Source organism: Geotrypetes seraphini, chromosome 12 (genome assembly GCF_902459505.1).
Source record: "Geotrypetes seraphini chromosome 12, aGeoSer1.1, whole genome shotgun sequence".
In the NCBI taxonomy this organism is placed as follows: Eukaryota; Metazoa; Chordata; class Amphibia; order Gymnophiona; family Dermophiidae; genus Geotrypetes; species Geotrypetes seraphini.
In genome coordinates this window covers 116,947,087-116,966,257 of record NC_047095.1, presented here as the reverse complement: position 1 = coordinate 116,966,257, position 19,171 = coordinate 116,947,087, and the positions used below count along the sequence as shown (strand labels likewise).

Below are 19,171 nucleotides of genomic sequence, written 5' to 3'. Positions count from 1 at the left end.
ACCTGAGAAAGGGGGAAGATAACCAGATCACAGGTGGGGTGGAGGGAGAAAGATACCAGATTGTGGGTGGGAAGGAGGAGCATCAATGCAAAAGTTGGTTCAGGGTGCTACACTTCTTGAGCCAGCCCTGGCTCAGTGGTCTGTTATATTCCTGAGTAAACTAGAAATTGATTTTTTTTTTTTTTTTTAAATTCTTGCTTCTAAGAATTAGTTTTATTAGATTAGTGTATGTGTATATTCCTCCTTAATAACTTTTCTGTTTGTGTCTAAGCTGCACTGGATTTTCATGGAATGTTGGGGGGGGGGGCCCCCCGAGAGGATTCCAACAGGTGTGATGTTGGGAGGATCCATACATATCCATGGGCTCCACATATGTCCTGGAAAATAGATTCTTCCTTAGCATTCCTCCAGAGCAGTTCAGACGAGCGAGTTCTGCATTCAAGTTTCAAGTTTATTAATTTTTAATATACCGACCATCAACTGGTATCTAGCCAGTTTACAGTAAAATGTTAAAAATAGAGTTAAAAGGTTATATTTATAAAAGAGAAATTAATAAAAGTGTACATTAAAGACATGAACTGGACAAACTTGAGAGTGAGGATAAGGGGAAAGGGAGGGGTAAAGTTACATAATTAGAAGAGGAAGAGAAGAGAGTTTGAAAGAAAATGGAGGGAGAGGATAAAACATTTGGGATAGGGTCGCTTCATAGAAGTGGTTGGTTGTGTGGAAAAGAAATGATTCAAGAGCAGTTGAAAGCATCTTCAAATAAGAAAGTCTTTAAGCTTATCTTAAATCTATCAAGTTGTTTTTCATGATGGAGTTGATATGGTAAAGCATTCCATAATGTGTGTGGACTGGTTTGGAAGCCATGATAATGAAATTCATGCCATTATGGGTTTTTTCCATTTTTCTGAGGGGATAGAGGCAGGATCAGGCATTAGACCAGTGGTCTCCAACCTTTTCCATGTAAAGGGCAGCAGTGCGAATACAAGAAAGCTCTGAGGGCCAGCAAAAGATTTCAACCTTACCCATACTACTAATTTTGTAAACCACCTTGACCTGCTTGTTCAGAATGGGTATTAAAAATTAATACTAATATTGATTCTACAACACTTTCAACGATATATTTTAAACACTCGCTTTATCTTGGATTGTCTGCAATAGCAAATTCCACAAATGAAACAGCTGAGTAACACCCCCTACACACGCACACTTACAAAACCGTAGCAGCTTTTAGCGTTGACCATAGCGGTAACAGCTCCAGCACTCATAGGAATGCCGCAGCCAGCACCACGGTTTTGTAAAAGGGGGGGATTAGATGTTTGCAGTTACTATATCTAATCAAATCTTCTATTTGTGCATCGCTCATGCCTATACAGGCTCAAGGCGACTGTAAAGAGGTAAGAGGGGAGAGAAAGAGGAGGGAGAGAGAGGAGGTGGAGAGAAAAAGAGGGGAGAGAGGAGGAAGGGAAAGGGAGAGAAGAGGGTAAAGGAAATTAAGTATCGAACAGATGGGTTTTTAGTTTTCAAGTGGGCAAGATTGAAATTAACGCACTATATGACACTATATTATTTGGTACAGCAATGAGAACTCAGAGTCCGATTTCTGCAAATAATAACAAATTATTATTAATATTGACAGGGGTCGCCATGCAACAAATTACTCAAAATTGGAAAGATTATACTAAATTAAATTATACATTATCCCAGGACAAGCAGGCAGCATATTCCCACACATGGGTGACGTCACCGACGGAGCCCCGCAGCGGACAGCCTCGAAAGCATCTTGCTTGAAGATCTCGAGCTTTCGATTGCTGCATCGCGCATGCGCGCGTGCCTTCCCGCCCAAACTAGGGGGCGCATCTCCTGAGAGGATCCTCAGTTCAACGTTTTCCGCGGAGCCGAGAAGACTTGTCGACTTGGTTCCCGTAGCGTTGTGCCTTCTCTTCACCGCGGCTGAGTACTCTTTATTGTTTTCGGTCGCTGTGTTCGTAATTCTATTTCTACTTATATTTTATTTAAAAAAAAAAAAAAAAAAAAAGATACATCTTTTGGTTTTTCTTTAGCGTCGGGTTAGAAGATTGAGGCCTAGGCCTCTCTTCTCCGTTCTCGACACGGACTTTGTCCTATCTATGTCCCGGCCTGTTACCGGGTTTAAAAGGTGTTATCAGTGTGGTAGAACTATTTCCATCACTGATCCACATAGTCGGTGTATGATCTGTCTTGGGTCGACTCATCGCCCCGAAGATTGTATTCGCTGCCTCACTCTTCAACCTCGTGCTTTTAAACGTCGCTGCGACAGATTTTTGGAGCTTTTTCCTCGTATGGAGCCTGAAAAAGCTGTGGCCTCGGTCGAGGCATCTGTTAAATCCTCGACTCCGGGACCAACCTCGAGTACTAAAACCTCGACCTCGCCTCCTCGACAGGCCTCGGCCTCGAAGACCTCCGGGTCCTCGGCCTCGAAGGCCTCGACGATGTCCTCGAAGCCTGGATTGGGGGGTAAGTCTCCTGCTTCCTTTTCAGGTACCATCTCTAAGAAGCCGACAGAGTCTACTTCCATTCAGCCTGGGGCCCCAGGTTTGACTCCGTCTTCCAGACCTTCAAAACGTGCTTCCAAGTCCAGGGAATACTCTCGATCGAGGTCGCCCTCCTTGGAACGCACGAGACCTCCTGTGACTCCGAGTCCTTTGGTCTCCGTCCCCATGTTTGAGGATATGCTGAAGTCAATTCTGACTACGCAAATTTCCTCAATAGTGGCTCAGTTGGTACTGGTCTCGACTCTGTCTGCGCAACACCAGCCTGAGCATAAATCGGCACCCTCTCGGCGATCTCCTCGTCGCAGGTCTCGATCCAGGGTTTCCTCGTCAGACTCCTCATCTGAACATGGAGCTAAACAAGCATTACCTCGATCGAAGCACAGGTCTCGATCTTCGAAGCTTACCTCTACAAAGAGCTCGAAGCATTCTGATATTACTTCTAAAGCTCATACTACCATTGCCTCTTCAATATCGTCGAGGCATTCGAGGTCGAGGACACCACCTTCGAGGCATTTGTCTCGAGAAAAATCTCCTCTTACTAAACCTCGTACTCCGCGCACTTCTCCGACTCGGAGCCTTAAGCGGAAACATTCAGCCACTCCTCCTCTGACAGGCAGTGGAACATCTTCCATCACTTTACATCTTGAATCTGAGCCTCTATCTCAGTATTCACGCGAGGCTTCTCCATCTTTTTCAGTGACACATCGTTCTCGTTCTCTTTCTCCTGAGGAAGCCTCGACCTCGAAGTCTGCTTCTTTTGCTAAATTTGTCTTCGACATGGGACAGGCTCTTAATATTGATTTACATTCTGATTCAAAATACACGCCTGAATACCTTGCGGATATGGAACTTTCTCATCCTCCTAAGGAGACTTTACGTCTACCCATGACACCGGTGCTGAAGCAGACGTTTCTACGTAACATGGAGACTCCTTATTCTGTGACAGCTATTCCATCGAAGCTGGAGTCTAGGTATCGTACTGTTCCATGTAAAGGGTTTGAGAAATCCCAACTTTCTCATCAATCCCTAGTGGTGGAATCTTCCCTGAAGAAGGCTCACCCATCTAAGGTGTCTGCAACAGTTCCACCAGGACGCGAAGGGCGTACTATGGACAAGTTTGGGCGCAGACTTTATCAAAATTCTATGATGACAAATAGAATTTTGAATTATAACTATGTCTTTACTTCATATTTTAATCATTTTTTGAAGCAGTTGTCATCTTTTTGCCCAGACTGGCCCAAAGAACGCCTTTCTGAATATAAAAACATTATTCAATCTCTGTCTCAGTTACGTCTATTCATGTTGCAAGCATCTTATGATGCTTTTGAGCTATCCTCCAGAGTCTCGGCATTTGCAGTGGCTATGAGACGTCTTGCATGGCTCAGGATTGTAGATATGGATCCCAACTTACAAGATCGTTTAGCAAACCTGCCGTGTCAAGGTTCTGAGCTCTTTGATGACTCTATTGAAGCAGCTACTAAAAGGCTTTCTGAGCATGAGCGTTCCTTCGCCTCTTTGATTCGTCCGAAACCAAAACCTTCTCTGACTAGAGCTTACAGACCTCCAGCTCGTCGTTACCCCATGAAGTCCACACCGGCTTTTTCTAGGCCTCCACCTAGACGGCCACAACAACAACGTCCTCAAAAGCCTCAGACACCTGCTCCAACCAAAACAGCTCCGTCTTTTTGACGGTCCAGTGATGAGCATTCCAACCTCTTTGCATCCAAATTCCTCCCTACCAATCGGAGGTCGTCTTTCCCTTTTTTCATCTGTCTGGGAAACCATTACATCGGACCTTTGGGTCCTTACGATCATCCGAGAGGGATACTCTCTGCGCCTGCTTCAGGTGCCTCCAGATCACCCTCCAAGAGAGTGTCTTTCCAGTTCCTCGCAACTTCCTCTTCTTCTTCGGGAGGCTCGAGCTCTTCTTCACCTTCGAGCAGTGGAGGAAATTCCTCCTCCCGAACGCAACCAGGGGTTTTATTCCAGATATTTCCTGGTTCCAAAGAAGACGGGGGATTTGCGACCCATTCTGGATCTACGAGCTCTCAACAAATTTCTAGTCAAAGAAAAATTTTGCATGCTTTCTCTCCCGATCCTGTACTCCCTCATGGATCAAGGGGATTGGATGTGCTCACTGGATCTCAAAGAGGCTTATACTCACATTCCTATTCATCCAAATTTTCGCAAATATCTCAGGTTCAAGGTGGGGAACCTTCACCTTCAATACAAGGTTCTTCCATTTGGCCTAGCAACCTCTCCTCGGGTCTTCACCAAGTGTCTGGTTGTGGTAGCCGCGGCTCTTCGAGCCCAGGGATTGCAAGTTTTTCCTTACCTCGACGATTGGCTTATAAAAGCCCCTTCTCGTTCAGGGGTTACGCAAGCGACCCTTCAGACTATTTCTTTTCTTCAAAGTCTGGGGTTTCATATCAACTTCCCAAAATCTCACTTAGTTCCAACTCAATCGATTCAATTTATTGGGGCGGTGTTGGATTCCATCCGCATGAGAGCTTTTCTTCCTCTCAATCGACAGAATACTCTCTTAAACCTTTGTCATCATGTAACTTCCCTATCAACTATCAGAGCGCGTCAAATGATGGTCCTTCTCGGTCACATGGCATCTACAGTACATGTGACTCCTTTAGCAAGACTACATCTTCGCATCCCTCAGTGGACTCTGGCATCCCAATGGCAGCAAGCTCTAGATCCTCCTTCTCGCCATATAACGGTGACGCCTTCTTTAAAGAAGTCTCTCCGCTGGTGGATGCTCTCTTCAAATCTTTCCAGAGGTTTGCTGTTTCACCATCTTCCTCATCAGAAAGTTCTCACAACAGATTCGTCCGAGTACGCATGGGGAGCCCACGTAGATGGTCTCCGTACGCAAGGATTATGGACGGCCACAGATCGTCGATGTCATATCAATCTGTTGGAACTCAGAGCGATATTTCTGGCTCTCAAAGCTTTTCTTCACATCCTTCACGACCAAGTAGTCCTTGTTCGGACGGACAATCAAGTAGCAATGTATTATGTCAACAAACAGGGGGGAACGGGTTCCCATCCTCTGTGTCAGGAAGCTCTGAAGTTGTGGCATTGGGCGATTTCACACAACATCTTTCTTCGAGCCGTTTATATTCAGGGTATTCAGAATTGCCTTGCAGACAAATTGAGTCGTCTGCTTCAACCTCACGAATGGACGATCAACTCCCCCACACTTCGTCAAGTATTCAACCGATGGGGGACTCCTCGGGTGGATCTTTTTGCGTCACCCAACAACTTCAAACTTCCTCTGTTTTGTTCCCGCATCTTCTCCCCTCTTCGTCTCGAGGCGGATGCGTTTCTACTAGACTGGAGGAATCAGTTCCTTTACGCCTTTCCTCCTTTTCCTCTGATTCTCAAAACTCTTGTCAAATTGAAGTCGGATCATGCCACAATGATTCTCATAGCTCCTCGGTGGCCCCGACAACATTGGTTCTCTCTTCTTCTGCAACTCAGCATCAAGGAACCTCTTCTTCTGCCAGTTTTTCCTTCTCTGCTCACTCAGAGTCAGGGATCCTTACTTCATCCAAACCTGCAGTCTCTTCATTTGACAGCATGGTTCCTTTCCACCTGATGGATTCTGCTGAATTTTCTCAGTCTGTTCAGGATGTTTTTCTGGCTTCCAGAAAACCGTCAACTCGTCAATGTTATAGTCAAAAGTGGACCAGATTTTCTTCTTGGTGTTCCACTCATAATCTTCAGCCAACTTCTTCTTCTTTGGCTTCTGTTTTGGATTATTTACTTCATCTATCCCAGTCGGGTCTCCAATCCACATCTATTAGAGTTCATCTTAGTGCAATTGCTGCTTTTCATCAGCCTTTAGAGGGGAAATCACTCTCGGCACATCCTCTAGTTTCTCGTTTTATGAAAGGTCTTTTTAATCTCCATCCACCGATCAAACCTCCCCCTGTGGTATGGGATCTTAATGTGGTCTTGGCTCAACTGATGAAACCTCCTTTTGAACCTATTGACTTGGCTCATTTTCGATATCTTACTTGGAAAACTGTTTTCTTGATTGCTCTCACTTCAGCTCGTCGAGTTAGTGAGTTACAAGCTTTGGTTTCGGATCCACCTTTTACTGTTTTTCACCATGACAAGGTGGTACTCCGTACACATCCCAAATTCTTACCTAAGGTAGTTTCTGATTTTCATATCAATCAGTCTATTGTTCTACCCGTATTTTTTCCTAAGCCACATTCTCACCCTGGTGAGGCGGCTTTGCATACTTTGGATTGTAAACGTACGTTGGCTTTCTATCTTCAACGTACTCAACCTCACAGAAGTTCTCCTCAACTTTTTATTTCTTTTGATCCAAATAGATTGGGTCATCCCGTTTCGAAGCGTACTATCTCCAACTGGTTGGCTGCGTGTATTTCTTTCTGTTATGCTCAGGCTGGTCTTCCTCTACAGAGTCGAGTAACGGGCCATAAAGTCAGGGCTATGGCGGCTTCGGTTGCTTTCCTCAGATCAACTCCTATTGAGGAAATTTGTAAAGCTGCCACTTGGTCCTCGGTTCACACTTTTACTTCTCATTATTGTCTGGATACTTTATCCAGGAGGGATGGCCATTTTGGCCAATCTGTGTTACAGAATCTTTTTTCTTAAATTGCCAACTTCCCTCCTCCCTTTTGATTTAGCTTGGAGGTCACCCATGTGTGGGAATATGCTGCCTGCTTGTCCTGGGATAAAGCACAGTTACTTACCGTAACAGGTGTTATCCAGGGACAGCAGGCAGATATTCCCACAACCCTCCCACCTCCCCTGGTTGGCTTCTTAGCTTGGTATCTGAACTGAGGATCCTCTCAGGAGATGCGCCCCCTAGTTTGGGCGGGAAGGCACGCGCGCATGCGCGATGCAGCAATCGAAAGCTCGAGATCTTCAAGCAAGATGCTTTCGAGGCTGTCCGCTGCGGGGCTCCGTCGGTGACGTCACCCATGTGTGGGAATATCTGCCTGCTGTCCCTGGATAACACCTGTTACGGTAAGTAACTGTGCTTTTTGGTGGAATTCAGTTTGTCACATATATAAGATGGAAAAGGTGTTAGCGATACAACAAGGGAATCTTCATAACTTTAAAAAAATATGGGAACCATTGACTAATTATTCTAATGATCAGATATCATAGCACATGGGTAGAAGATATGTGGGGGTGGGGTGGGAAATGTATATCACATGGAATTAGGAATATTTTTTTTTAAATATTTTATGTATTCATTTTTGAATTCTTACAACAAGTGAATTAAACATAATATAATCAATTATCATATAGCACTTGTATTTACACACAAAACCTCTTATAATAATTAGGAATATTGATAAAAAAGGGGGTATTTATTTTATCTTACAAGATTATTTGATTGTAAATACAAGTGATATGTGAAAATTGTTGTAAGAATTCAAAATGAATAAAGAAAAAAAGAAATTAACGCACTTACAGGATTTGAAGAGCATTTCAACCACCTATTTGAGGGCTGTAATGGTGACCACTGTGGTAGACTATAGAACCACGGAGCCAGAAAGTGCAGTGGCCCAAGAACCAGGATAATTTGGTTTAGTTCCCACTGCTGCTCCTTGCAACTGGGCAAGTCAGCTAACCCTCCATTGCCCCAGGTACAAAATAAATACCTGTATATAATATGTAAACCACTTTGATTGTAACCACAGAAAGGAGGTACAGTCAAACCTCGGTTTGCGAGTAACCCTGTTTGCGAGTGTTTTGCAAGACGAGCAAAACACTCAGCAAACTTTTGACTCGCAAACCGAGTGTTGACTCGATTTGCGAGCACTCCCCCCCCCGATAACCGGCATTGCTTCCTCCCCCCGCTCGCAAAGGCCCCCTCGCTCCAACCGGCCCCCCCGCCAGTACAACTTAAATTTACCCACCTCCCTGTCTAGCACCGGCACGCAGGCACAGCTCGTGTGCCTAGAAGATCTTCCGGCTTCGGTTCATAGACAAAGCGCGCCTTTGTCCCGGTGCGCTTTTGACCCGACACCTCCGGCTTCTGCCTGCCTTGAGCATGCATCTGCGCATGCTCAAGGACTTCTAATTCTCCTTCTCGGCGAGAGGGAGAATAGAAGTCCTTGAGCATGCGCAGATGCATGCTCAAGGCAGGCAGAAGCCGGAGGTGTCAGGACAAAGGCGCGCTTTGTCTATGGAACCGAAGCCGGAAGATCTTCTAGGCACACGAGTTGTGCCTGCGTGCCGGTGCCGGTGCTGGTGCTAGATGGGGAGGTGGGTAAATTTAAGTTGTACTGGCGGGGGGGCCGGTTCGCGCGGTGGGGGGGGTGCCGGTTGGAGCGAGGGGGCCTTTGCGAGCGGGGGGGGGGGGAGCGATGCCGGTTATCGGGGGTGGGGGGATGGGAACGTATCAAAGCGAGTTTCCATTATTTCCTATGGGGAAACTCGCTTTGATAAACGAGCATTTTGGATTACGAGCATGCTCCTGGAACGGATTATGCTCGTAATCCAAGGTACCACTGTATATCAAATCCCATCCCCTTTCCTGACTTCTATGTGACCTTAAGCAGATGTCACTTTAAACTTACAGTATACCGAATTTACACAGTTCTTTCCTCTATCGTAGGGCTATGAGATCCACGTGACCCCCAATGTGAAACCAGAACCAGAGTACATGAAGGACATCATTCAGTGTAGTGGAGCCACCTTTTTGCCCAACATGCCCAGAACATACAAGGTAAGATATCAGCTCATGTACCTTTTTTTTATTTCTGAAGTCTGATGTATTGTTAGCTTCTTAAAAGACATGGTGGCCTGCAGGCTGTATGCCCCCTTTTTTATTGATTTTTTAAAACCTTTTTATTTTAGTTTGAATCAAACACAAGCTAAATTATGAGCAGATAACATAAGAATTGACATACTAGGACAGACCGAAGGCCCGTCAAGCCCGGGATCCTGTTTCCAACAGTGGCCAGGTCCTAAGTAGTAAGGAGAAATTAGGTTCTTACCTGCTAATTTACTTTCTTTTAGCTTCTCCAGACCAGTAGAGGTTAACTTTACGAATGGGTATATATCTAATCATGACCAGCAGGTGGAGACTGAAAACAAAACTTTGGGACAGTATATACTATCCTCCCTTCTCTATTTCCCTCAGTCTGCCGAATAGCCAAGCAGAACCAAGAACTGGAAAACAGGAAGAAAACAATACTCCGAACAGGAGTAACAAATAACATACCCAAATGCTGTTGGAAAATGCAGAGGAGAAATACCCGAAGGAAAATGTCCCCACAGCTCGCCAGCTAAGCCAGCCGAGCCACAGCCGCTGTTCTTTAATTCTCCCCGGCCCTAGAAAAATACTAGAACCCGCAGCAAAAAACAAAAACTGCCCGCGAAAACAGCCCCAACAACAACAACAACAACAGACAGGGTGGGGACCTCTACTGGTCTGGAGAAGCTAAAAGAAAGTAAATTAGCAGGTAAGAACCTAATTTCTCCTTCTTTAGCACTCTCCAGACCAGTAGAGGTTAACTTTACGAATGGGACGTACCAAAGCAGTCCCTCTCACGGGCGGGACCCCCGAAGGGCCGATACCAGAACACGCTCACCGAACACCGCGTCCCGACGCGCCTGAACATCTACCCGATAATGTCTAACAAAAGAATACAAGGAGGACCAAACCGCAGCCTTACAAATATCCACCGGAGGCACGAGCGACGACTCAGCCCAAGAAGCCGCCTGACCCCGAGTGGAACGAGCCTTGAGAAACTCCGGAACAGGCTGCTGTTTCAGAAGATAAGCGGAAGCAATCGTCTCCTTGATCCAGCGCGCAATAGTAGCCTTAGAAGCGCCAGCTCCCCGACGAGGACCAGCCAGGAGGACAAAGAGATGATCGGACTTCCGGAATTCCTGGGTCCGCTGCACATCAGAGCGAAGGACCCGACCGACATCCAACTTGCGCAGCTGCCGTTGCTCAGAAGAGCCCTCCCGACCACCCAAGACCGGGAGAACCACCGATTGATTGACATGAAAAGGAGAAACAACCTTCGGCAGAAAGGAAGGAACAGGCCGCAAGACGACCCGCTCCCTAGACAACTCCAAGAAGGGAGCCCTACAAGAGAAAGCCTGCAGCTCAGAAATACTCCTAGCAGAAGTAATGGCCACCAAAAAGACCGCCTTCAAAGTAAGGTCCTTCAAAGAACAGTCGTCCAAGGGCTCGAAAGGCGGGCGCACCAAAACAGAGAGAACCAGATTAAGATCCCAAGAGGGAACCGAGGGCCGTAGGGGAGGCCTAAGCAACTTGGCCGCCCGCAGAAACCGAATCACATTAGGAAGAGCCGATAAACGCTGACCTGACACCAACCCTCGAAAGGTCGACAGGGCCGCAAGATGAACCCGGAGAGAAGACCAAGCCAGGCCTCTATCCAGGCCATCCTGCAAGAACTCTAGAATGTTAGGCAGAGAAGCGCGAAAAGAGGTCACTCCCCGCGCCCGACACCATTCCTCAAAGAGACGCCAAACCCGCACATAAGCCCGAGAGGTAGAAAGCCTCCGGGACCCCAACAGTGTAGCGATCACCTTGTCTGAATATCCCTTCTTGCTAAGGTGACCCCTTTCAAGAGCCACGCCGTAAGACAGAAGAGAGACGGGTCGAACAAGGGAATGGGACCCTGCATCAGAAGGTCGTCCGATAGAGGCAGAGGAAGAGGAACCGCCACCAGGTGCCTCACCAGATCCGCATACCACGGACGTCGAGGCCAATCCGGAGCCACCAGCACCACCAAACCCGGATGGTGAACAATGCGAAGAAGCACTCTGCCCACCAGCGGCTAAGGAGGGAACACATACAACAGCCCCTCCGTTGGCCACGGCTGGACCAGAGCATCCAGACCCTCGGCCAGCCCTTCCCTGCGACGACTGAAGAAGCGGGGCACTTTGGCGTTGCCACTCGTGGCCATCAGGTCCATCAGGGGCTGCCCCCAATCTTGCACTATCAACCGAAACGCTCCGGCGCCGAGAAACCACTCTCCTGGATCCAGGAAGTGACGACTGAGGAAGTCTGCCTGAACATTTTCTACCCCGGCTATATGAGAAGCCGAGAGGTCCAGAAGATGGGACTCCGCCCAAACCATGAGCCGAGCCGCCTCCTGCGCCACAGGAGTGCTCTTGGTGCCCCCCTGACGATTGACATAAGCCACCGCCGTGGCATTGTCCGACAGGACTCTGACCGACTTGCCCAGCAAAAGGGAGTGGAAAGCTAACAGCGCCAGCCTGACCGCTCTGGTCTCCAACTCGTTGATCGACCAGGAGGCCTCCTCCGCGGACCAGGTGCCCCGAGCTGAGTGGCCCATAAACTGAGCCCCCCAACCGAGGAGACTCGCATCCGTAAGGAGCACCGTCCACTGCGGGAGATCCAAACCCACCCCCTGAACCAGGTGAGGGGTCCGGAGCCACCAGCGCAGACTGCAGCGCGCCAAGCCTCGCAGGGGAACCGGAACATCCAAATCTTGCCTCCGGGGAGACCACCTCCGGAGCAGAGCATACTGAAGAGGACGCATGTGGGCCCGCGCCCACCTCACCACGTCCAGGGACGCCGCCATTGACCCCAGGACTTGGAGGAAATCTCGCGCCCGAGGACACCGGGACGCCAAAAGCAGGCGAATCTGAGATTGCAATTTGCTCACCCGGGCCTCTGGAAGGAAGACCTTCCCCAAGGAGATGTCGAACATAACCCCAAGGCACTCCAGACGCTGAGCCGGGACCAACCGACTCTTGGAAAGGTTGACCACCCAGCCCAGCGACCGGAGAAACTCCACCACCCGAGCCGTAACCCGGGAGCTCTCCTGCAACGACTTTGCCCGAATCAACCAGTCGTCCAGGTAGGGGTGAACCAGGATGCCCACCGACCGCAAGGCTGCCGCGACGACCACCATTACCGTGGTGAACGTCCGAGGAGCCGTGGCCAGACCAAAGGGAAGCGCACAGAACTGAAAGTGCCGCCCCAAGATCGCAAAGCGAAGGAAGAGACGTAAGAAACTCCCCCGGCTGAACCGCCAGAATGACCGACCGCAGCGTTTCCATGCGGAAAGACGGAATCTTGAGAGCTCTGTTGACCCCTTTCAAATCCAGGATGGGCCGAAAGGTCCCCTCCTTTATGGCCACCACAAAGTAAATGGAGTACCTGCCGGTGCCCCACTCCGTAGGGGACACCGGCACCACTGCCTCGAGATCTAGCAAACGCTGAAGGGTCTGACGAAAAGCCTGCGTCTTCCATGGAGTCTGACATGGAGAAGCGAGGAAAAGGTCCGGCAGAGAGCGGGTAAACTCCAGAGTGTAACCGTCCCGCACCACCTCAAGGACCCACTGATCGGACGCGATCTCGGCCCATTTGGGGAAAAATTTGCGCAGCCGGGCCCCCACCGGAACCAAAGGGGGCGCCGGCAAGGAGTCATTGCGCAGGACGGGAAGCGGGGGAACCGGCGGAGGGATTCCCTGCCCCCCGACGGGCCCCCCGAAAGGGCTGCATGCGCTGGAAGAACCGACCCCGGGAAAAACCCTGAGCCGGGAAAGAAGCAGCCCCACGCCCCGGGCGATACTTGCGAAATTCCCGCAAACGCCCCCGGGCAGCCCCACACCTAGACGCAGGGCGGGCACGGTCCTCAGGCAGACGGGGCACCTTCAAGTCCGTCAGAGTCTGAATCAACTCATCTAATTCCTCTCCAAACAAAAAGACCCCCTAAAGGGAACTTTAGTAAACTTAGCTTTGGACGCAGAATCCGCCGCCCAAGCGCGCAGCCACAAAATACGCCGCGCGGCCATGCCATAGACTTAGCCGAAATCCGCACCAAGTCATAAAGAGCATCTGAGAGGAACGAGGCAGCCATCGCAATCTTCGCTACCTCCTGATCCACTAGAGACCAGTCATCAGACTCCCGATCCAGGACACGCTCAGCCCACCGAAACACGGCGCGAGCGACTAGCTCCCCACAAACAGCCGCCTGGACCCCAAAGGCAGAGACATCAAAATCATACTTAAGAAGAGTCTCTAACGCACGCGCCTCCGAGACCCTAAGAGCAGAACCGTCCATAACAGGCACGGTATGCCGCTTAGGAAGTGCCGAGACCACCGCGTTCCCCATTGGCGAAATTAAGGTAGCCCTACCTCCCTCCGGGACGGGATACCCAAGAGCCAAGGCGCACACCAAACGAAACTGCGCCCATAGGCCACTGCGCCAACACAAAATCCCGCAAATCCTGACGCACAGGAAAAGAGCGGGAAACCAGGACAGACCCCCTGAAGCAGAGGGGCCCCCATACGCGGGGTCTCCGGCGGCGCCACTGCAAAAATGCAGCACCAAGGAGACCTGCTACACAGGTCTAAAAGCTCATCCCTCTGAATAAAAAAGCGCACCACGGACGCATCTGCTCTGGAAGACGGGAAACCCGCCGCCCCGCTGCCAACAGGCGTCCCCTCTAGAGGATCCTGGAAGCCCGCCAAAGCAGCCAGGTCCTCAACCAGGCCAACACGCTCCTCCGCCCACCAATTCGCAATCCAAGCCCCCCCGCGGGCGCTTGGATGAGGGAGGAGGAAGAGGGGACGCCAAACGAAAAGAGGGAGGCAAAGCCATAGGGGGCGCGGAGGGAAACCCCCCCCCGAAACCCCCCAGGCGCACGTGGGACCCCCAAAAGTCCGCACAAAGAAAGAAAATAAATTGGGGGCAAAAAACCCCTGGGGGTCCCCAGGGACTCCCTGCCCCAGCAGGGGTCCATGCTGAAACCTGCCCCTGTGTTCGCCATACAGGGGGAAGGTCACCTGAGGTTGCAGACAAAATGGAGGGGCCAGACAAAGAAAATGGCGAAGTTCCCGCCAAAAATGCTCCCTCCATGGCCTGTAGCGGCTGAGAAGACTGAACAGTCCCAGCCGCTAAGACAGGCAAGTCGGCATCAGCTGTCAAAAAATCAGCTGAGAGGGAATCCTTCGGGGAATCCCTCCGTGGGCGGTTGTGGAAGACCGGGCTTCCCCACTGCTCCAAGCCGACTCGCGAGGCACCATCGGCGGGGAGCTCTGGGCGCCTGCAGCCGCTGCCGACGGAGCTCCACCACCTCACCGACCCAAACCGCCGAGTTCAGGCCGGCCGCGAGTGCCTCGCGGCTGGACTAAAATTGTGGCCTACTCCCCCGGAGAAGGGCACAATTGCTCCAGACGCGACCTAGCTATAAAAAAGTGCTGGTTACATGAAAAAATACAGCAAAATACAGTTTTCTTAAAGGGAAACAACCCTTCAGACCAGCACTACCTCAGGATTTTTTTTTTTTTTTTTTACAGAACAGACTCCACAGGCTCTCGAAGCAATATGCCTTGCTTGACTTAGGGGGCAAGGCTTACTGCTGAGGCTCCTCTAAAAAAATGTGGGGAGGTGGAGGAAGTGGGGGGAGGGACCCCGCTCGTGACCCGCCGGGTTTGACACCCCCGAGGTCGGACGGACCCCCAAACAGGGCCCGACCAAGCTCCGTCCGGCCAAAAACAGGGACAATAAACCCCTAAACAAATTCCAACAGCCCTACCAAGAGAGATGGGTACAGATCACTCAACACCTGCTGGAGACTGAAAGAAGACTGAGGGAAATAGAGAAGGGAGGATAGTATATACTGTCCCAAAGTTTTGTTTTCAGTCTCCACCTGCTGGTCATGATTAGATATATACCCATTCGTAAAGTTAACCTCTACTGGTCTGGAGAGTGCTAAAGAAAATAGATTTTATGTTGCTTGTCCTAGGAATAAGCAGTGGATTTCCCCAAGCCATCTCAATAATGGCCTATGGACTCTTTTAGGAAATTATCCAAACTTTTTTTAAACCCTGCTAACTGATTTCACCATATTCTCAAGGCACCAGCATATACATCTGTAATAATAATAATAATAGTTTATACACCGCAGTACCGTGAAGTTCTATGCGGTTTACAAAAGATTAAACGAAGGTACAAATTGGTTGAACTTAAGAGAGGTGGAAGAAAGTGAGGAGAGAGCGATGTACGGGTCAGTTGTCTAGATACTTCAGGAACAGGAGTGTTTTTAGACACTTCCTGAATTCCTCATAAGTAGTGGGCGAAAGCAATTGTTCTAGATCTTTACCCCATAATGCTGCTTGATGCGAGAGAAGGTGTTCATGGTGTTTTTCCAGATAATTAGTATTATCCTCTCACATCCTAATCTCTCCTCCCCATAACATCATTTTTCCAATCTCAGATATACAAGAGGTTTCCATTGTTTCTCAAACTGGTCCAGTTTATCATAGCACGGTTCATAGACAAAACCGCGGAAGACAAAGGCGCGCGCTGACAACTGAGCGCAAGACGGAGGCGCGCGCCGAAGAAAATGACAGTTTTTAAGGGCTCTGACGGGGGGTTTTGTTGGGGAGCCCCCCCCCCCACTTTACTTAATACAGATCGCGGCGGTGTTGTGGGTGGTTTGGGGGTTGTAACCCCCCCTCATTATACTGTAAACTTAACTTTTTCCTGGTTTTTAGGGAAAAAATGAAGTTTTCAGTAAAATGTGGGGGATTACATCCCCCCAAACCCCCTACAACGTGGCGCAATCTGTATAAAGTAAAGTAGAGGGGTTCCTCCCCCCACACACCCCCGTCGGAGCCCCTAAAAACAGTTATTTTCTTTGGCGTGCGCCTCCGCGCTGCGCTCAGTTGTCGGCGCGCGCCTTTGTCTTCCGCGGTTTTGACCTGATACCTCATAGCACACTTGTTAATTTCTCCATCAATATCACAATAGACAACCTTCACCCTCTACTGCAATATGCCCAGGCTCTCCTGCTTCCATCAGAAGACAATTTCACAAAATGCAGCTGACAGATCAATATAATTAAGGTGTAGTTGCATTTAATGCAGTGCTCCTCTAAACATCCTAGAAACATAGAAAGATGACGGCAGAAAAGGGCCACTGCCCATCAAGTCTGCCCACTCTATTGACCCACCCCACTGAGTCTGAGTGCTAGTGACCTAGTTCCTTAACTCGACCCTCGTAGGGATCCCACGTGGATGTCCCATTTATTCTTAAAATCGAGCATGCTGGTGGCCTTGATCACCTGCACCGGAAGTTTGTTCCAATGATCTACCACCCTTTCCGTGAAGAAATACTTCCTGGTGTCACCACTAAATTTCCCCCCTCTGAGTTTGAGCGGGTGCCCCCTTGTGACCGAGGGTCCCTTGGGAAAGAATATATCATTTTCCACCTCGACACGACCTGTGACGTACTTAAATGTCTCAATCATGTCACCCCTGTTTGGCAGGAGAAACGAATTGTCATCTCATGCCCAGAAGACCTCGCCAAATGCAAGCCTGCCTTCAATGCTGCCCTCCCTGTTGCCAACACAGAGTTCATGTTAACAGGGATCCTTCAACAGGTGATCGATCTCCAGGCTTATGCCCTGGAGGCAGCTGCTGAAGCCCAGGAGTCCAGCGGCAAACGGAGCAGCAAGAGGAGCGCTCTGAACATCGACACGGCAGCCACCATCACCGATACGAAATCAAAGAGACGACGCTGAGGGGTAAAAGCATTTTACGTCAAGAAAACACTCCCAGAAATAAATAAAATCTAGTGCCATGACTGTAGCTAAATTATTTTATTAGCCTTGTGTATATATATACATATATATATAAAAAAATAAACTAGTGCTTTCATTTTTTATTATTTTTGGGAAATAAAGAAAATAGAAATAATTCTTGAAGGGGTTTTTTTCTCACATGTGTTGGGGAGACATTGTTTTGAATATTTATTCCAAGAATGCTTGTAATAGAGGTCTGGTGTGTTTCCTAGCCAGTAGAAACTGGTTCACTTGCAGCAGCCCATAAAGTCACAGTTTAAACAGTCCCCTCCCTTGTCACAGATACTTACTGCAAAGACAGAATGGCCACTCTAGGTTAGGATTACCAGCCATCCAGATTTACCTAGACAATGGGTTCATAGACAAAATCGCGCGAGACAGTGACGCACAGACAACTGAGCGCAAGGTTGACGGCGCGCCGAAGAAAAGCACTATTTTAAAGGGTTCCGACGGGGGGGTGTTGGTGGGGAACCCCCCTATTTTACTTAACAGACATCGCGCTGGCGTTGTGGGGGGTTTGGAGGGTTGTAACCCCCCTCGTTATACTTGAAACCAAACTTTTTGCCTGTTTTTTAGGGAAAAAGGAGAAATTAGGTTCTTACCTGCTAATTTACTTTCTTTTAGCTTCTCCAGACCAGTAGAGGTTAACTTTACGATTGGGTATATATCTAATCATGACCAGCAGGTGGAGACTGAAAACAAAACTTTGGGACAGTATATCCTAGCCCCTCCTCTCTATTTCCCTCAGTCTGCCGAATAGCCAAGCAGAACCAAGAACTGGAAACAACAGAGAGAAAAAACAATACTCCGAAAGGAGTAACCAATAACATACCCAAAAAATGCTGTTGGAAAATGCAGAGGAGAAATTCCCGAAGGAAGAAGGTCCCCACAGCTCGCCAGCTAAGCCAGCCGAGCCACAGCCGCTGTTCTTCAATTCTCCCCGGCCCTAGAAAAATACTAGAACCCGCAGCAAAAACCAAAAACTGCCCGCGCAACAGCCCCAACAACAACAACAACAGACAGGGTGGGGACCTCTACTGGTCTGGAGAAGCTAAAAGAAAGTAAATTAGCAGGTAAGAACCTAATTTCTCCTTCTTTAGCACTCTCCAGACCAGTAGAGGTTAACTTTACGATTGGGACGTACCAAAGCAGTCCCTCTCACGGGCGGGACCCCCGAAGGGCCGATACCAGAACACGCTCACCGAACACCGCGTCCCGACGCGCCTGAACATCTACCCGATAATGCCGAACAAATGAATGCAAGGATGACCAAACCGCAGCCTTACAAATATCCACCGGAGGCACGAGCGACGACTCAGCCCAAGAAGCCGCCTGACCCCTAGTGGAATGAGCCTTGAGAAACTCCGGAACCGGCTTCTGACTCAGAAGATAAGCGGAAGCGATCGTCTCCTTGATCCAGCGCGCAATAGTAGCCTTAGAAGCGCCAGCCCCCCGACGAGGACCCGCCAGAAGCACAAAGAGATGATCGGAGCTCCGAAAATCCCGGGTCCGCTGCACATAAGCATGGAGGACCCGACCGACATCCAACTTGCGCAGCTGTCGTTGCTCAGAAGAACCCTCCCGACTACCCAAGACCGGGAGGACCACCGATTGATTGACATGAAAAGGAGAAACTACCTTCGGCAGAAAGGAAGGAACAGGCCGCAAAACAACCCGCTCCTTTGAAAACTCCAGGAAGGGAGCCCTACAAGAGAAAGCCTGTAGCTCCGACACCCGTCTAGCGGAAGTAATGGCCACCAAAAAGACCGACTTCAGCGTAAGGTCCTTCAACGAACAGCCATCCAACGGCTCGAAAGGAGGGCGCACTAGAACAGAGAGAACCAGATTGAGATCCCAAGAGGGAATCGAGGGCCTTATGGGAGGCCTGAGCAACTTGGCCGCCCTAAGAAAGCGAATCACATCAGGAATGGCTGACAAACGCTGACCTGTCACCAGCCCCCGAAAAGCCGACAGGGCCGCCAGATGAACCCGAAGAGAAGACCAGGCCAGGCCCCTATCCAGGCCATCCT

General features: G+C 49.3%; 1 protein-coding gene across 5 annotated transcripts in view; it reads left to right on the top strand.

Annotated features, from left to right (window-relative positions):
* The window catches only part of MDC1 (mediator of DNA damage checkpoint 1), a 77,546-nt gene extending 60,288 nt beyond the window's left edge, over positions 1-17,258 (top strand). For all 5 annotated transcript variants that reach the window (XM_033916203.1, XM_033916202.1, XM_033916201.1 and 2 more), the window contains 2 exons: positions 9,157-9,267; positions 16,827-17,258. In XM_033916203.1, coding sequence (XP_033772094.1) covers positions 9,157-9,267; positions 16,827-17,081 — 366 coding nt within the window. In that variant the 3' untranslated portion in view covers positions 17,082-17,258. The remainder of the gene's footprint in view (positions 1-9,156; positions 9,268-16,826) is intronic.
* Positions 17,259-19,171: the final 1,913 nt, after the last annotated feature.